Source organism: Epinephelus lanceolatus, chromosome 16, assembly GCF_041903045.1.
Source record: "Epinephelus lanceolatus isolate andai-2023 chromosome 16, ASM4190304v1, whole genome shotgun sequence".
Classification (NCBI taxonomy): domain Eukaryota; kingdom Metazoa; phylum Chordata; class Actinopteri; order Perciformes; family Serranidae; genus Epinephelus; species Epinephelus lanceolatus.
In genome coordinates this window covers 30,004,585-30,024,080 of record NC_135749.1, presented here as the reverse complement: position 1 = coordinate 30,024,080, position 19,496 = coordinate 30,004,585, and the positions used below count along the sequence as shown (strand labels likewise).

General features: G+C 42.5%; 1 protein-coding gene across 29 annotated transcripts in view; it reads right to left on the bottom strand.

The window, feature by feature from the left end:
• Positions 1 to 2,024: 2,024 nt before the first annotated feature.
• The window catches only part of macf1a (microtubule actin crosslinking factor 1a), a 274,106-nt gene continuing 256,634 nt past the window's right edge, over positions 2,025 to 19,496 (bottom strand). For 12 of the 29 annotated variants that reach the window (XM_078175467.1, XM_078175469.1, XM_078175474.1 and 9 more), the window contains 18 exons: positions 19,325 to 19,494; positions 19,051 to 19,210; positions 18,763 to 18,957; positions 18,387 to 18,659; positions 17,899 to 18,087; positions 17,658 to 17,769; positions 17,360 to 17,520; positions 17,028 to 17,190; positions 16,774 to 16,928; positions 16,524 to 16,598; positions 14,676 to 14,693; positions 13,722 to 13,839; positions 11,787 to 11,849; positions 11,169 to 11,201; positions 7,935 to 8,152; positions 6,088 to 6,210; positions 4,887 to 4,995; positions 2,025 to 4,387 (listed from right to left, as the gene is read on the bottom strand). In XM_078175467.1, coding sequence (XP_078031593.1) covers positions 4,146 to 4,387; positions 4,887 to 4,995; positions 6,088 to 6,210; positions 7,935 to 8,152; positions 11,169 to 11,201; positions 11,787 to 11,849; positions 13,722 to 13,839; positions 14,676 to 14,693; positions 16,524 to 16,598; positions 16,774 to 16,928; positions 17,028 to 17,190; positions 17,360 to 17,520; positions 17,658 to 17,769; positions 17,899 to 18,087; positions 18,387 to 18,659; positions 18,763 to 18,957; positions 19,051 to 19,210; positions 19,325 to 19,494 — 2,577 coding nt within the window. In that variant the 3' untranslated portion in view covers positions 2,025 to 4,145. The remainder of the gene's footprint in view (positions 4,388 to 4,886; positions 4,996 to 6,087; positions 6,211 to 7,934; positions 8,153 to 11,168; positions 11,202 to 11,786; positions 11,850 to 13,721; positions 13,840 to 14,675; positions 14,694 to 16,523; positions 16,599 to 16,773; positions 16,929 to 17,027; positions 17,191 to 17,359; positions 17,521 to 17,657; positions 17,770 to 17,898; positions 18,088 to 18,386; positions 18,660 to 18,762; positions 18,958 to 19,050; positions 19,211 to 19,324; positions 19,495 to 19,496) is intronic. The other 17 variants (XM_033637768.2, XM_033637771.2, XM_078175477.1 and 14 more) reach the window with 10 other exon arrangements.

Sequence of the window (19,496 nt, the reverse complement as noted above, 5' to 3'; positions counted from 1 at the left end):
GGTGTGAGTCAATGAGGAGTGACAAAGCGGGAATGAAGGAGGAGCTGAGTGCCCTTGAAACCATATAAACCCAACTGAAAATGAAAAATGACATTCCTGAGAGACAGAAGTGGTGGAACAGAGCGAGGACTGTCATCAGAGAGGGAAGTCTGGGATGACAGATGGACTGCAGGGAGGACGGGCGTAGATGGATTGAGAGTGGACAGAAAATGAGAGGAGTGTGTACACACAGCTGCAGAGGGTGGACTCAGACCTCACCATCTCCGGTGGAACCACCAAATAAACAGGACAAAGTTATTTTCAAATACTCTCTCTGTCTCACACAGACACATAAACTGGGATTGTCAGACAGAGCTGGAGGAGAAACAGACATTAGAAATGAAAAATTTCTAAAGTCACTTTCAATCACCACCACCACCACCACTTCCCCCCGTGTTTAAGTGAAGCTCCAATGGGATGTGTCCTTATCTGTTACAGGATAATTACCCAGAAATGTCCGGTCACTGCCTCTGAGTCTGTGGTCTGCTGTCAGGCATAAGTGGCTGTAGGCTGTAAACACAATTACAACCATTTAGCTCCTTTAAATCTGTATAAACACTATAAACATATGCACATGTACACATAAGCCCTGCATATAGAAAAAGAACTATGTCAGAATCATGAAGATGCAACACTAAAAATAACAAACTTAATTAACATCATATGATTTTGGAGTAGAATCATGCATAAATATATATACATTGGAATATAATTTATGTCAGCAGTGATGCATGCACACAAACACCCACTACCAATTACAATGAACATGCTGAAAATCAATACATAAACATCTTTCTTAACATGAAAAATGTATGTGTATATATGAACAATGTGGAAAAATGACAAACCAGGCACACTTCCAAAATAGACACACTAACTAACGCACTAGCACTACTGGCGACTGTGGCTCAGAGGTAGACCGGGTCGTCCACTAATCGGAAGATCAGTTCGGTTCAAACCCCGGCTCCTCCAGTCCGCATGTTGAAATATCCTTAAGCAAGATACCAAGCCCCAAATTGCTCCTGATGGCTGTTCCATCGGTGTGTAAGTGTGCCAAAAACGGAATAGCAGGTGGCACCTCGGACACCAGCGTATGAATGTGTGTGAGAATGTGTGAATGGCAGTCATAGTGTAAAAACCGCTTTGAAAAAAGGCGCTATACAAATGCAGGTCAAATTGCCAGGTATTTAAAAAGCCAAATTGAGCATCACACACAAAGATAGAAAAGATTCTATGAAGAAACATCGACACAAAGGATGGCCACATACTCTTACAGATTATGTAGAGTAATCACTATTAATAATCTGACAATTTTCTCAATTAATTATTTACTCTATAAAATGTCTAAATAACTGGGAGAATCACAGTTTATTCAGAGCCCAGCATGAAATAACTAAACAAATAATTAATGTAGTTTCAAAGAGGAAGAGGAAAATCAACATGTTAACATCAGAGATGTATTTGGTACTTTAACTTTGTCAAAATAGTTAATTAAACAATTGAACAGTTGATGAATATTCTGTCAATTGACTACTCAGTTGATTGTCTGATGATTTCAGCTCTAATATTATTTAATAATGATTTGTTGTCAACAAGAAAATTAATCACCCGCTAATTTGATACTGGATTAATCCGTCAAAAAAAGGTCAAAATTTTCTGATTCCAGCTTCTTAAATGTGAATATTTTGTTGCTTCTTTGCTCCTCTGTGACAAAAGAAGTGGACAAAACAAGACATTTGAGGACGTCATCTCTGGCTTTGGAAAACACTGATCAATATTTTTCACCATTTTCAGACAATTTATAGACATAACTTAGCGTTTCATCGTGAAAATGATCAAAAGATTAACCGACAATGACAATAATCGTTGGGTGCAGCCCTAACACCCACATTGACATACAGCAAACATATGGTCACACACAAAGACAGATACAGTCAGATTTATTGTCCATGAATAATCCAAAAATAATTAAAAACAAGAGACAGTTTTACTGCAAGCATATTTTAATACAAAAACAGAACAAAAAATTGTTTATAATTTTAGTTTTTTGTTTTACTTTTACACAACTGACTCCTAGTAACACCCCACCCTCCCTCCATGTTGTCATCATCACACTGAGAGTAGCACAGCATCAAAAAGTGGAGGACTCGTCTCCTGCGCCCCAAATCCCCCTCCCCTCAGAGAGACAATAAATAAATAAAAATCACCTTAAGATGTCTTCTTCTTTCTTACTGTAATTTCATTAGTTTTTCATAAACTTCCTCTCTTACACTGAGATAACACAGAGACAACTCAGCCACGTCAATGACGGGACATTTGAAAAAAAGCCTAGAAGAAGAGACGCTGGGAGGGACATGAGGGAGGACACCCGCTCTCATTGGTCCACTCTGCCCGCGTCTCCTGTCATTCATATTTGTAGTTCTCTCTACACATGAAGGGCAAACCCCTTTGGTCGTGGTCTGGGAATTGTAGTCATTAGCAAAGAAAGAACAAATGACCAAACAAGGCTGCCACTAGAATCAGAGACCTAGTGAATAATGTCATGTTACAATGAAGTAGAAACACACAGATAATGTCAAAGAGCGGAGCGGACATTTCCTTGGTACAAAAAAAACACAATTTCTTTAACCATAATACTAAATCACTCTCCGCCAATGGTGATATGACATGAAACTGAAAAATAAATAGATTTTCCTTTCAAGCTAGATAACAAAAATACAACTGGATTATAAATTAACCAGAAAACAAGAAGAAGAAGAAAAAAAGACATTCGCAAATTAAAATTTTTGCATACAGTGACTCAAGTCAAAGACCTCTTATCATTTCGTAACAATGACACACATAATACACACCACCTTGTGTGCGTGAGAGTGTGTGTGTGTGTGTGTGTGTGTGCTGCTGGGTTGCTATGGGCAACGCAGCGTAGACATTAAGGTGGAACTGCAGAGGAAGAGACAATTAGTGCATGCTGGTTGTCGGACTCTGCAAACACGGTCATTAACATGGGGTTAGGTTACACATGTCGTATATTGTCAGTAATGTGCTGTTAGTTGAGTGTGTTGCCATAAAAATAGTCCTTTCTATTGCCGGTTTGTGATTTTTGTGTGTTGGGATTGTTACGCCGGCATGTGACAAAACCACACCGCCCTTTGCTGAAATGCACACACAAGGCCGATCTTAACGTTCCAGCGGTCGGGAGGAGTCTGCTCTGCGGTGTTTGTGTGTGTGAGTGTTTGCCCTCAGCTGCAGCAGCACCGCCACCGCCACCGTCACCACCACCGACCCTCTGAGTCTGAGGTTAGCCAGTGTGTGTGCGTGTGTGTCGGACAGCGTTTCCCGCCTCCCGAGCTCTCCACACGTGGTGTCTGCTTCTGCAGATCTGCTGAGGTGACTGTTTTTCTTGCCAACCAGTCCAGAGGAAGCGACATGGCAGTTGTTGCATATTTTCTTTTGAAACTCATCGTTGAGGCATCTGGCCCACAAGCCAAAATAATGACCCACAATTCTTTTTCTTTTTTTTTCCTGAATGTCATTTGGGCTTTTTTTTGTTTTTGTAGTCGTGGTGGTGGTGGTGGTGTGTCCCACTCCCTACCGCGCCTCTGTGTTAAAATGTGTGTATTTGTGTGTCAGCGTGGTACAAAGCAGTTTAAAGACTTTCTCTGTTGTTCTGTCTGATTGGGACAGAAGTGTGTCAGTAAGGCAGCATCTCGTCAAGTCAGTTGGTGTTCGGTTCCACGCTGGTGAGGAACTACTGAAAGACAAAGCAGGAGACTGAAAGGCAAAATGGGGTCACGTCTTAAAGGGGAAAAGTCGGTGTTGACCCCACAGATTCTGGCCTGGGGCTGCCAGACCAGAACTCTCCTCCTCTTGTGCAGGTTTTCAGTCCGTTTATGAGACCAGGGAAAGAGTGAGAAGGAGATTCACCCATCTTGCCCATCTCCTTCTTTCCCCTCGATCTGTCAGTCACTGTGCACAAACTCCACTCAGGCCCAGTTAGATGGACTTCAGACTGAAGAGCTGGTGCACCCAAAAAGGCCGATGATAGCAGTCCACCCTCTGTGAAACGGAGGAGGAACGGCTCTGCTCCACCTTCTCTTTGATTGGAGTTATTTCTTCGCAGACCCTGGGGTCTTTGGGCTGGGGGCCTTTTTGGAGATGGTGGGAATCTTGGAGGGTTTGGCCCCGGGTCGTCGTGGGGTGTCTGAGGCGTCAGAGCAGACGGAGCGAGCGTCCTGTAGCTCTGATGCGTCTGAGGCATCGCTGCCGCGGCGACTGCTGGCTCTGCTGCCTGCACGGCTGCCGGCTCGGCTGGTTGGCCCGCTGGCTGTGGATGCCCCTCGTTTTGGATCTAACAGGAAGACAGAACAGAGAGTTGCAGAAGAGGGAGAGAAAAAACATTTGTGGTTTTAAGTAAAATGTCTTGACAAATACAGGACGGACTGCCATGGAATTTGAGTTGAGATAAGATTGATGATTGTTTAACTTTTCATCTAACACCATCGTGTAATACTTTGGTTCATGATGAAAAACCTGAAAACTAATTACAGCCCCATCCGCCTGTACTTTATGTGCAGTAATAAAGTTAACATTCTAACATGCTAATCTAAGATGGTGAAGATGGTTAACATTATACCTGCTAAACAAGAATAAATCAACTTTATAAATATGGAAGATTCAAAAGGACTGAGATATCTGCTCATATTTGAAGAATACGAATTAGCCAGTTATCTGGAGAAAGTGTGGTGGGCTCTTTATCGAGATAATTTCCTTTTGAGCTGCTAGCATGACCTCAGACACTTAGTCTGACATAAAATGAGTCTACAGTACAAATGTGACCGTCGTCTCACCAGTCCTTGATGGTTTGCCGGAAGGTGTTGTTCCTCCGTTCTCTCCGGTCAGCGAGCCTCGGCTCGAGTGGAACGTCGGCCTCTTTAGTTTGGAACCAGACGTTGCCCCCTGCAGGAGAACACGGGAAACATCAGCTGAGGATAACTTGACGGTGGAGGTCATGTGACTGATGAGAATCACATCCGATACACACTAATAACTGTTACATGATCAAATGACTCCAAAACAAACAACACATTACGTACACATGGACACAACAAATATCTAACAACAAATGAAAACTACATGCAAAGACTTGTACCACACATACTAATACAAATAATGACTACCACTGTTTAACTGTTACAGGTTTGTGCCATATTAATTTTATAATAAAACTATATAAAAGAACGAATCACTGACCTAGGGCTGCATAAAAATATTATTTTCATGACTAAATTAATATATCTGCTGATTATTTTCTTGTTGTAATCCTTGTTCTATAAATATTAAAATTTGCTTGTTTTATGTGTTTACTAGAATTAAATCCAAACATATTCAGTTTACTCTGACATGAGACACAGACAAGCAGCAAATTAATTGAGAAGTTATATGTATACATTGTAATTTACTCAGTTCATATCATTAAAAATATCAATTACAGGCATTTTAAATGATTAGTTAACATTAAAATGAAAATGGCAATCAATCAATCAATTCATCAACTAACAGTTTCATTACTACATTAAACAGGTGATCACACCATGTGACAAAATTTGAAAACTTAATAATTGTCAAAAAACTGAATGTTAATCGTGCTCAAACTGCATTAAGGATTTTCCCACATTAAACTTTCTTTATAGTCAAAATTGTTCTATAACATCATCAATAATGTCTTTAATACACAGTTTACTATATTGTCCTTGTCGATTCAAAACCTCTATCTTCATAATGTCATCTTTCAGTTTTTAGTTCGACCACATCGTGTTTATTCTCAAAGGTCAGAACATTTTCACAGCCCTGAGGAGATGATGTAATCTTTAATTCAAACATGAAAGCCACTGAAACTGCAGGTTCAAAGTTCTCACATCAGAGCAGCAGAACTTTCTACGTGGCGGCGTGCCAGCACCCGGGAGTGTGCGTTAGTGCAACAGCGCGTTCAGTGGGGGTGGGGTCGGGTGGGACAGGGAGGTGGGTGGGTGGGTGGGGTGAGTGCGTTACCTCGTGCCCAGGAGTGGTGTGGCTGTGACCGAGATCTGGGCAGCAGTGGCACTTGGTTGGCGTTGGAGTTTTACTGTGTGCCAGCCAGGGCTTGGCATAGTCACGCGAGTGAGTATGGGAGGACTGAAGGGAGGAAGGGAGCAAGGAAGGATGGAAGGAAGGAAGGGTGGAGGAGCGGTACAGCAAAGCAGCAAAGGAGAGAAGCGAATGAAGGAGGGAGGGAGTTACAGAGGGACGGGGAGGAGCGGGGAGGTGCAGCGCAGTGTATTTGTGTGTAAGAGCAGATGATTTTATTTTTTTTGCAAAGAACCCAACAATGCAGGGAGGACATTTTTGAAGGCAGGTTAGCAGGTATGACAGGAACGAGGGGAGAAGGCAAAAAGATGAAAGACAAAACAAAGAAACAAGAACAAAAAATAAAATTTCACAGTTAAGGATGTGGTGATTTTTGACAACAACAACAGGAGGATGACAACAACTGAACAATGTGCAACATAAACCCATAAACACATTCAAACACACATATGAAGTCACCAACGTGAAATCAGTCGCTCTCATACACACAAACTTAATAGTAATGACACTGACAGTTATGCTTTTACAAACAGTGCTGACAAATGAAAAACATCATTAACATCAGATGATGACGACACTAATGACTACACCTAGTCTGGTTGACTGATAACAATGAGCTACATGATCAGAAGATGAGTATGACACCAGAGACAGAGGAGGTTGTTCAGGTTTGTGTGGCTGTGTGCAGTAACTGTGTGCTGTGCTAGTTTTCCCCTTTAATGTGGCTGAAAGATGAATTTGATAAATTAATGGAAGATTGTTCAAGTGATCTTTAGTGTTAAATAATGCTGTGTAAAATGTCCTGTGGCTCATTATCTATGATTTTGTTGGATTTGTCTTTAACCATGCTGTCCTCTGTGATTTATCTCAGTATGAACACAAGGTGCCTGCAAGTTTTAGAAATCCAAATCTTCTTTTAAAGGCACAGTGTGTAAGATTAAGGGGAATTTATGGCACATAGCGGTGAGGACTGCAGATTGCAACCAGCTGTAAATTCTCCTGGTTAGATTTCCTTCAGTGTTCATTGTTCAGAAGGTTTTTACTGAGAATCGTATTATCCACAGAGGTCACCTTCTCTCCAAAATAAATGGACCTGGTGATTAAAAGCAGTAAAAACACTGAATAAAGCAGTTTCATCTGACAAGACCATGTTTCTCCTACACTGTTTGGCACATCACAGACAGGTCACTAGCCCAGCACCTCTAATGTGTGATCATCTTATTTCTGATCCAGATGTTCAGGAGGTTTTTAGCAGGGGCCAAATCAGGTCTCTACTAGAGGTCTCTTCCTCAAGAAAAAAAGCAAATGACCCTATCTAGAGCCAGTGTTTCAATTGTCTGTTCTGGGCTACTGTAGAAACACGTCTGTGCAACATCTGACTCTGTGGATGAGGACCTGCTCCCTATGTAGATATTAACAGCTCATTCTCAGATAACAAAAACACAATTCTAATTTTCAGGAGATTATAAACTAAAGGAAACATACTTATTATATTCCATTTCAGCCAATATATGCCCCTGAATCCTACACACTGGACCTTTAAATTATAGAAGGTTGGTTGTGTTTTGTAAAACTGCTATGATTCATACAGTGCTACCATTTCTGTTCTGTCATTAATGTTGTGTAATGAGTGGACATGAAGCAGAGAAACCTGTCATTGCATGATGAAAAAAAAAATCAACCTAAAATAACTGGATTCGAGACATCTGACTCCTTTTAGGTGAATAAAATTAGATCCTGCCTAAATTCTAAAATCAGACACCGGCTCTTACCCTGGATGATGCTGAGGCTGTCGGTGTGGCGGGGGCGGAGGGAGCAGAGGGCAGGGAGGCACCGCTGTGGGAGGCCGAGGAGGAGGAGCGGGTGGGCGAGGCGTTGCGGGAGCCTGGTTTGGAGCGTCGACCTCGGGAGCGGAAGGCAGCCAGACCCTGAGATGCTCCTTCGGGAAGGATGAACTTCTCCCTCAACTCCAGGTTGGTGCGACCACGAGCTGAGGAGAAACAGAGAGAGGAGAGACAAGTGAGTCGGGCTGTTTGTGTCGGCTCACAGATTTCCTCCAGCGGGGGGCAGCAGAGGCAGCGAGCAGAGTGAGGGAGAGAGTCAGTGCTTCCTTGGCTGCAGACATCAGAGTCCGTGCATGTTTCATTTGAGAGTGCAGGTGGGCAGGGTGGGTGTTTGGAGGGGTGGGGTTCAGGGGTTCAGGGAGCTGTAAGTGCACTTTGGTTGAGTTGTTTTTAAGGGGAGAGGTGAGTGAGTGTGTTTGAGTGCAGAAGTAGGAGTAAATATATCAATTCAATACGCAACGAAAGTCAGCAAGTCGTCCACACGCTTAGGAGACACACTGTCATGGCTGCAGACAAATCCATCAACCAGCTCCACAGCTCATTGCTCTCTTTTCACATATTCCCTTGTTCATCGCCAGAGAAAACACTTTCTGCACTACAGAGATTATTTCCTCACAGAGACAGAGAGAAATAAAAAGCTGCTAACAGAGTGCTGATTATATCTTTAAAGGAACAGTTCAACATTTTGGAAAATATGCTCATTTGTTTTCTTCCATAGAATTAAAGCTCACTCACACATTGTTACTGTGACTAGCCAAGAAATAGTCCAGCACATAATCCATCATGAAACCACAACTTTTTCCACTTTGGTTTTTGTACAAATTAAACAAACAAGATATCAGATGTTAATTATTAAGCTTTTGAGTTGCTGAGAGAGCGAGGTTAGCAAATGGATAGACATGAAATTGACATCAATCTTCTAATCTAATTCTTGGCGAGAAAGTGAACAGAGCCAAAGTGAAACCAGAATGTTCCAGAAGTAAGAAAACCTCGTTCATATCACGTTAACATCTGTGAAAACCTCAGCATTTGAACAGAGCCTTTCTCAACAGTATGTCCCGTCTTCATATGTTTTTTATTGGTCTTTGACAAACTGCATTTCACACAAGCCCAAGAGCTGTGCAGACTTAAAGTCACGGCTCGACAGACCAGTCCATGGGTGAGTTGTGAGGCCGAGATCAGTTGAGACATGTAAAAAAAATTTTTTTAGACAGGAGAGATTGAAGCTAAAAAATAAATAAATCAATAACTAAATAAAATGGAAAAAATATTTTTTAATTTAGAAGTGGTCATTTTTTGGAAATGGAGGAAACAAGTTTACCCACACTGGTACATTTTTATGGGAGCTGTATTTTTTTGTGCTAATTACGTAATTGTTGTATACTTTGTTAAAATCACAGAGCTTTTAAATTCTGGTAAGTGTTGTTGTGTATGGGGATGTTCCTAGCAACTAATTTCCCTGATGTTTAAACAGAGGTTTAAACTTAGACTAGTCGACTAGTCTTAAAGTTCAGAAAACACTCGGAAAGCAGTCAAAATTGAGCACTAGTTAATCTATTGGTTTTAACATTGTAAAAAAAAAAAGAAGTGTATATTATAAGAGCCATCTGAAATACCGGATTTTTCCGGTAACTATAGGAGGCAGAGTGTGTATTAAGCCTTAAGTTTTGCTGGTGCCGAGTCCTAAGGGTAGAACCATTTGGTCAACTAGTCGACTGATTGTGATGGATGCCAGTTTGTTTAAGAGGATGGAAAGGAAACTCCTGTAACATGATTAAAGAAATGCTGAATGAGAGATTGCATTGAGTCATAGAAGCCACTCGCCCACACGTGACGTCATGACTTCAGGTCTCTAGAACTGTATTTCCAAAATGTCGAACCATTCCTTTAAGCAATGGCAAGTGTCTCCAGTTTTGTGATAAAATGTTGCACACACTTTCATTGCGTATTTGCTTAAAAACATCTGAGGGCGGTGGGAGCAAAAAGCACAGCCTCTCTTCTCTCGTTTCTCAACAAAGCTCTCCCATTTTGATTTTCATTTTTTGCTGCGCGGGAGCATCTCAGCTCTGCTGTGTTTATACACAGCATGTGTATAAATATATGTGGAGGTCATGCCTGGTTTATGCTTAGCGGGAGAGAGAGAGCCCAGACATTCAGGGTTTCTCCCTTCTTCAAAAAGACTCAGCAGCATTCTTGGACAGAAAGTAGTGCAGCAGCCCCAGCAGACAACAACAAGCCTGGAGAAGCCAGCCACGAAGAGAAGAAGAGAGAGTGAGAGGAGAGTGGTTGAAAAAGGAACCAAAAATAGGGACAGGATAGACAGATTCAGAGAGGGAGCATGAAAGAGAAACAAAATGAGAGGAGTGAGAAATAATGTCAAATAAAAAATTAAAGAGAGAAGGAGGGAGGAGAGGGGGGCTGCAGCTAGCTGTAGCAGCAGTGCAACTTCTAGCCTCACGGCCATTGTCCCTAGCAACCGAACAGCAAGGCCGGTCAATTAAACGGGTGCACCCTGCAATTACGTCCCCCCTCAACGCCAGCCAGCCAGGTGCACCCTGTAATTGTGTCTCCCTCCAACCAGCCATCACATTTAAAGGAGCCGCGTTGGAAGCCAGCGATATTAGAAACCCAGGCTGGCCACGCCCAGGTCTTACACACTCACTGTCTCTCTGTGAAGCATGTGTGACAATTTCAACTGTTTCTATTTGGGCTTACACTAGAAAAATAACTAAAAAGAAGATGTAAGCAGTGTTCATTTTAACATGAAAACACGACAATAGTTTTCTGCTGAGCATCTGCATTCAGGTTTCTTTTACTGTAAAATTCAGACATCTTAAATTGAGAATTTAAGAAAGTATCAAAAAAATAAAATAAAATATCCAGACCAGGGGTTGGCCAAATCCTGCTTTGTAGTGAGTGAGGGAAGCATGACGCAAACATGTGGCACACAGACAAGACTGACATCAATGCCTAAACACACACAATCCTGACCACAGTTAGAAACGGTACAAACACACATATACACACATATATATATATGGAAACAGAGAGCAGCTGTGGTTAAAGATGGAGACTGACAGCTGGAGCGACTGATGGATGACGAATGGATGGAGAGTCAAAGAAATGTAGTGACAGAGGAGCAGAGAGAGGAAGTGTAGATACCTCGGCAGCAGAAATAGCCAGGAGTGACTGTCACTAAGAGACACAAGAGACAATGTGAAATAACAGCATGCGCATGGTGGAATGAAGAGTCTCTCTCTCTCACACACACACACACACACACACACACACACACACACACACACACACACACACAGACAGACAGATATCACTTCTTGGAAACACACGGGAACTGCTTTTGGAGTCGAGACTGTCAAAAATCACTCCTTCATGGACACACTCACACAGACTATAAACACACACACACACACACACACACACACACACACACACAGCAGACCAATGGGGGTCCAGAGGAGCATCAGAGACCCCTGAAGCTTTTTAAGAAAACAGGTCAGGATTTCAGAGCTTGCATGAGTGGCAACAGCCGGGGGGAGGGAGGAGGTCAGGAGAGAGGAGGAGCAGAACAGTGGGGAGACATAACGTTAGTCAGGTGATCACAGTCAGCAAGGCACAGCAACAAGGCCAAACCAGAAGAATATGGGACAGAGAACAAGAGCAGAGGAAGAGAAAAATAAATCCAGGAGAGAAAGAAATCAAAACAGACGGGGCGGCAGTTAGGAGAGAGTGAAAGCACAAGAGATAGAGGAGAAGTCCAACCTATACGAGATGAGATGGAGCTACTGGAATCGGAGCGGAGAATCTTAAGTCCTGGATGTTGCACTGGGGAAAGAGAAAAAAGGAGGGAGGGAGGGAGGGAGGGAGGGAGGAAGAGAGAGGGGGAGGAAGAGGGAGAGAACCATGCATCATGCAAAACTACTGTTATTTTAAAGAGAATGAGATCAAACTAAGACAGGACAGAGGCCGAGGAGAGAGGATCGGCCGTGCATATACAGAAATAGAACGTGTGACAGGATAAGATGATGAACTCCTTGAGGACGGGCTCAGAGAGATGGGGGAGAAACAAAGACACCGAATGTAGATGGCACTGGAAGGAAACACCGGAGAGAGAGAAGTGAGAGGAGGCAGTGTTTCACTGCGTCACCTGCTGACAGACAACTTGTCAGTTTTGTCGGTGTGTTTTCCTTCAGCTCAATCCACTGTTCTGTTTGTCGCCACTCACTGTTGCTCAGTGGTGCAAATATGTCAAGAGCTCTGTGCGGGAAGTGTGTTTGGTTTTGTAAAGAGTAGTAGTATGTTTGTGTTAGAGCCCGACCGGTATTATCTGACATCTAACCGATATCCACCTTCCAAAGTGGCACCCCACACATCCCAAATAAAACTGCTCCCAGGCATACATACACTGGAAAGGCCTGTCAGGCTTGTGCATTTTTCATTGTACATTTCTGCAAACTATGGATATGTTTCATATGTATTCTTATCAATGTTTCTTTAGTGTACAAAAAAATATTGGCTGCCTTTGTCATTGGGAGGATGAGGGGATGGGGGATGGTGTAACACCTAGGCAAGATGCCTGCCAAGCTGCAGACCACTACACTTTTTTGGCAACCCCTCGCTTAGTTTCCAGCTGGGATTGTGCCACCAAAAGCACAATCTTTTCCTAACCATAACCAATTTTTTTGTGCCTAAACATAACCACACATTAACCACAGCATTGTTGCATATATTCACTACATAACATACAAATGTATCATATCCAAGGTTTGCAAAAACACACAATGCAAACAATTAAGCTGGTGACTGGGTTGGCATTTTGATGCATCTAAAAGTAAAGTTAGTGATTCCCTGCACACATTAATTGGTTAAAATTTTTACAGATTTTTTTTGCACTTTTTTTGGAATTGATGGGTCAAATTTGAATAACACAGTCATTATAGTTACATATATTAAATGTTTTATCACTGTTTCTTTTGGAATGATCGTGTATGGAAAAAAGTATTTTTGGGCTAATCAGATGGCTGATACTGCAGTACAAAAATGTCAAATATAAGGACAACAATAACTACATAACAACTGGTACATTAAAGATAAAATTAACAAATAAAGATTATTTCAGTGATGATCAGTGGTTATTTTTAAGAAAAATGTATGTAATGTTCAGAAAACAGTCTTGCTCACACTACGCTACTTCATATTTTGTTTTTCGTATTTCTTTTCAAAAGGTTTTGTGGACAGCATTTTTCATATATGAAATTACACATATGAAACATATTCTAATATGTTGGAGTTTATAGTTCTTGTTGAAAACACTTTAATTTCCAGTGAAATTTACTGTTTAAAAAGTACTGTTATATTTGTTGTTGGTTTATTTTTCCAACTGCAAAATGTCAAAAATTCATAAATTAACTGCATTTAAGAGATTATTTTCAAAAATGTTTATGTTAAAGGAAATGTGCTACAGAAATTGGTCGGGCTCTAGTAAATGCATGTGAATGACAGAAAGTGAGACAGAGGAGGAGGAAGATATGATTGTGTGTGCGTGTGTGTGTGTGTGTGTGTGTGTGTGTGTGTGTGTGTGTGTGTTGGGAAATCTGTGCCTGTGCATTTGAGGGATAGATGATCTGGGGCCGTGTGTGTGTGTGTGTGTGTGTGTGTGTGTGTGTGTGTGAGAGAAAGAGAGTAAACATCACTCACCTCTGCATGGATCATTTTTGACAAGGAACTCGTCCAGAGCCATCCAACCACCTCCAACTCTCACCATCACTGTGCTGCGCAGGATCCTCACCAGACGCAGCTGCTGAGAGTCACCGAACTGAGGGAGTATAAAAAAAAAGGGGGAGGAAGGGGCGAAGAGAAATGAGGAGAAAAGAGGGCAAGAGATTCGTGAGCAGAGTAATAAACAGAAGAGAGGAGGATGAGGGAAAATCAAATGAGTAAAAAAGAAGAAAAGTAAGACGAAGAGAAGAGGGAAGGAATCAAGAAAAGAAGGAGACAAAGTTAGTGAGTAAAATAATAGTTGATAAACTGATTGGTGAGTTTTAATTGATTCACAGCATCACACCAAGCAACCCATGTACCACGTCTGAACAGGCGATGTCCCTACTCCATGCAATAACAGAAAAAAAACATGCACTGACATAACTAAAGAGTCAATCTGATGATTCTCAGCCCGGTTCACCCAGCCACCCAAATATAACCATTATCATGAACAGTAGAAATCACGTATTCAGTCTGAAAATATTATCCAAACCACCGAGCAAAGCAGAGTTCAAGCACAGAGGGAATTTTCTGTATCTCTCTCCAAGCAGCTTGATTTGCTTCCCAGCTTCAGTCCACAGCACACACTATATATCACCTCACCACTAATTACCACTGAAGCCATGTCACTGTCGCCTGCTTCACGTTGTGCAATTTGTCACGCTCAACACCAAACAAATCACAGCAGGAACACAAGTAGATGGTGAAACCTGCTTACACGTTGCACAGCCACAATGGAGTGCTTTTTAGAAAAATAATTATTTAATATGGAATTAAAGCTACAAAAACAAAAAAGATAACTGAAAACAGAAAGGACAGCACTCCATTGGTGGGGGAATACAGGAAGCAGATTTCACACATCCAGTCACGGCAGCGGCAGCGTCACTTTACCTGGTTTCCGAGGAAGAACTACAATAAATCCAGAAGACACGGAGCACGGGAACACAAGGAGAAAGAAACAGAGCAGGAGTGAAACAACACATACTGATCACTGAGGTCTGTAATGTATGTGGTGTGTGTACAAGATCTTCTAAAAACTGGCTCTAATAAATGGTTACATTTCAATGTCTTTCTGTTATTTTAGTTTAGAGTTAGTTGTGTAAGCGAGAAGATGCAGCGGACATGAATGCCTACGGTTATGAATCATGACAGTGCTTTTTAAATCTGCCAGCTGATGACGGTGAGATGGAGGAGAAGACAGTGACAGTGAAGAAAAGTGAAGCCAGACACAAACACAGGACAGACAAAAACAAACTGGTGTAGTATTAGTATCCCCAGTGTCCTGCAGTCAGACGCTGGATATCATTACCCAGTGGATAATGATGGAGTGGACACACACACTGTAGCAGTGGTGGGGGTGGGCAATCCTGTTAAGTGCTGCTGAAGACAGTCAAGAACCGCTGTAAAATGCTGCATAGATACACACAGACTGCTGGGAGAACCGTTATAGTCACTGTAGCTAGTGTAGGTTTTAAACAACTTCCATAACCGTACAAAATGGAAGCCTAAACCCACTTGGGGCTAAAGTTGCAATGATTAGTCACACATGGTGATAAACTGTAAAGCCTTGGATGTCTGGAGTGTTAGTCAGATAAAACACGACATAAGTCTACCAAATTGTCTTCTATTTGGGGCTCAGGGCATATAGCAGGTCATCCACTGATCAGAAGATCAGTGATTTGATCCCTGGCCCCTCCAGTCTGCATGTCAACGTATCCTTGGGCAAGATACCCCAAATTGCAATGGCTATTCCATTGGTGTGTGAGTATGTCTATGAGTAGTAGTGGCACCTTGTATAATAGCCTTGGCCACCATGGTGTGAATTTGATATGTAGTGTTAAAGGGCTTTGAGTGGTCCAAATATTAGAAAGGCACTATACAAGCGCAGATCCATTTACCATTCCATTTAATCTCTTTATAATCAGGCAAAGGACGCAAAAGTAGTAACATTACTCGGCAGATTTTGGCACCCTGTCAGTTTGCCGTTAATTATCATGTCGGTATTTAAAAAAAGGAAAATATCAGTGAAAATTTTTAGTACCCAGCAGTCCAGTGTGTGTTTATACAGCCACATTTACATGGTTTTGTTAATGTTTAGGTGATGATAAAGAAGACTCAGCTGACACTCCTGGAGGGCTGTGAGATATTATTAACACATTACATCAATGTTATCATGACATGGAATGGTATGTTATAATACAGACACTTATTAATACACCATGAGGTCATGATGTGAGGTGGACACGTGAGAGAAAATGCTGTGAAGTTATGTTGAGAAGTTAATGGTGCCTGCTGGATGAGTGAAGACACAGCCAGTTAATAATAAACTGTCCATTAATCAGACCTGGGTCAAACAGCATTCGCAGAGTAACTCTTGGCATTTTTTTTTTTTTTTATCTATTAAAGTTTATTCTTTTTATTAGTAAAGCAGAATTTAGCTGTTACTTCAATTTTCAATTTTAGCAACAAGATGCTGTCAAAATAAATCTGACTCTAGACTTTAGTGCATGTAAACGTACCCAACTAAATTCACCTGTCTGCTAATCTAGCATTAAGAAAACACCTAAAAATTGCTTGCAAACCCCCTTTGACCCAGATCTGTTAACAATTACAAATAGACAAACTGCAATAAACATTAACATTTCCTCTTATACAGTATCTTAAGTATACATTACAGTGTGTTACTTGTTCTAATAATGATGAAATAATAATGTTAAACTGAGCCAGAGCTGAACTTACCCGATATTTGTTCTCTCCTATCTGCTCCACTTGGAACCTTTTAGCACATTTACACTGGGCCACCTGCCGAGTCACCTGCACAACAACAAATAATGTTAGAGATTGCATTTAGACTGCTAACCATGCATTAGGCCATTCCTGGGCCTGTCTAATCGCTGACTGGTAGCTTACTGTATGAATACTTTGCCCTGATATTGCACCATTCACATCTTTATCTTTGCATCACATATTTTCTTTAGATTTTTCTTACCTCATCCTCGATCTTATCAGCGTCAGTGGTGGGTCTGTATGCATCCTTGTTGGGATGCAGAGCAGCAACAAACTCGTAGTAGTCGATGTAACCGTCTCCATCTCTGTCAAAGATGTCTGCCACAGCTGTCATCTCCAGCTTACTGGTGGGAAACTCTGCACAGATGCACAACAGGAATTCATTTACTTCACGTCTTTGTAACTGTAAATAAAAAGTCATCCCTACAACCAAACAAGCCATCACCCATAACCTACTTGATGCCAGGATGCCGTCAATAAACTCCTGCCGTGTGATCTTTCCATCCTGGTCCTTGTCGATGCGTCTGAAGAAGTCCATGACGCGAGACTTTTTATGGTTCATCCAGCGCATGTACTTTTTCCTCCACACGTCGAAGTCAAAGTTGGCGAACTCTTTGAGCTGAAAATGGATAAAGAAGACAGTGCTGTGATACTTATCATGTCATAGTGACAGACAGAATGTGAGTCTGAATGTTAAAGAATGTTTCACTGACCAGGAAACCGTCTATATTAAGATTTAACTTTTATTATATTGTTACATATCTAATTGTTGGCTTAAAGAAAGATACCTCCTCCAGTCTGTCCAGACCGTCGTTGAGCTTGCGCTGGCGGTCCAGAGCCAGCAGCCAAACTTGCTGCCACCTGGCACAGAGCTGGTTGAGTCGTGGGTTTCCGCTGGCGAGCTGCATGGCTGCCTGCTGTTGCTGCTGCTGTTGTTGCTGGTGTTTGCCTGCAGAGGAAGCAGGGAGTTAATGAATCCTCTTTGTCCCCTCTGATGAACTTTCTATGATGCATGCACTCATGTTATCGTCTAAGAGTGGGAGATGCTAATATTTGTGCATCAAAGGGTAAACACAGGTGACTTACGAGCTCCTCTCCTGTCGGCCAGGCTGCTGGGAGGCTCAGCTGGTTTTCTTTTGTAGGTCTTCGTCACTTTGTCAACGTCTGGCTGCTTCCTCGTCATCTCCTCCATAAACATCTGGGAACAACAAACCCCAGCAGTGAGTAATGGACAGTACAAACACAGGCAGTTTAAAGGGATGCATTTAAAACTATGTTTGGGCGTTCAGTTGCCCACAAACAACTACAGTGAGTCAGTGAAACCCACCTGGTGTTCTGTGATGAGTGTTTTGAGCTGTGGGATGTCCTGAGGAAGCGGCTCGGTGTCTCTCTGGACCAGTGTGGTCTCGGCCCACTGTAGCCATGACAACAGCTCCTCCAGCAGGTTGGCATTGTTGAGCACCTCAGTCAGAGCTGTCTCCAGCCGCTGCTCGTGCTGTTTGGCCCACGTCAGCACCTGCAGAGCAAAATGTGTCGATTCGTATAAGACATTTCAAACTTGTTCTCATCATTTTATTTGTCATATGTCCCTTTATAATAGAGAAACGTGAAAGGTGAATAAATTTCAGTTCTCCCAAATATCTAACCCTGAAGCTAAATTGTAGAGACAGTCTTCAAAACAATACTTAACCTAGGATATTATTCAAGCAAGTATCTAATGAATGCATAACAATATCTGGGAGATAAATGTGAGTCTATTGTCTATAAAAATGACACTACTAAAAGGAAACCTCAGTCCCAGCCTCCCTTTCTCACCTCCTCAAAGCGTGCCCTTATGATAGTGATCCAGTGTTTGATGGTGGTGATGGAGTCAGGGTGACAAACAGTCAGGATGCCCTCTCCCATGCCAGCAGCCTTGTTGACATCCGTCCTCTTCTCCTCCACGGTGCCCATGAAGTCACGATGTGTGTGCAGCAGCGCCTGTAATGTCTCTGCCTCTTCTGGAAGGACACCGCGGAAACGAAGCGTCTGCTCGGCCTCAGAGAGCCACTCCAGAAGCACCTGTATCGCCGTACGAAACTCTTCCGCCTGAGAGAGAAAAAGGTAGTTGTAAAGAAGACAGTTAGAGGTCTTTAACAAGGTTTGATGTTAAAATAAAGTTTTAAATGAGCTATGCAGCTTCCTCTCTGACCTGTTTGAGGGCCTGCTGGAGGCGGGTTTGCTTTGTGACTGACAGAGCGCACACCGTATCCCAGCGGTTGCTGAGCTCCTGAAGCTGAACTTTGACCCACGCCGTGTCATCGCGACCAGTGTCCATCAGCTCCCGAGCTGAGCGCTTCAGAGCCTGAACACTGCTGGTTCTCTTGCCTAGCTCTTTTTGGAAAGCCTGCAGGTTTAGACATCAGTGCTGTCAGACTCAGAACGTTCAGTAATATTATCATCTTGCACATATTTAATGAGTACAGTACTCTTCACACACCTTATGTGAGTCCATGAGGTTGGACACCAGATCCAGATCTCCATGGACTGGCTGGTCTTCAGCCAGCTGGGGCTCTACCCGGTACAACCAGTCCACCAGGGCCTGGAGAGCCTCGGCAAACTGGCCTGAGAACAGCAGAGCCTCCTCCAGCTTGTGTTGTCTGAATGAAGAAGACAAACAGCTGTTTATTATTGTATTCCATATGAAAATTCACATTTGTAATGGGAGAAAAGGGGAAAAGCCACTTTTATTGCCCGTCTATCATCCTCTTTACCTCTCTACACTCTTGCCACAGACCGTGTCCCACTTGTCGCGGACCTCTCCCACCAGGTGGTCCAGTTTCTGGGTGTCTGCAGGCAGCTGAGCCTTGTCCCTCATGGCTCTTCCAGACCTCACTGTGGTGTCATAGACTGGCTGCTTTGACCCCAACGCTTTCTGAAACTCCT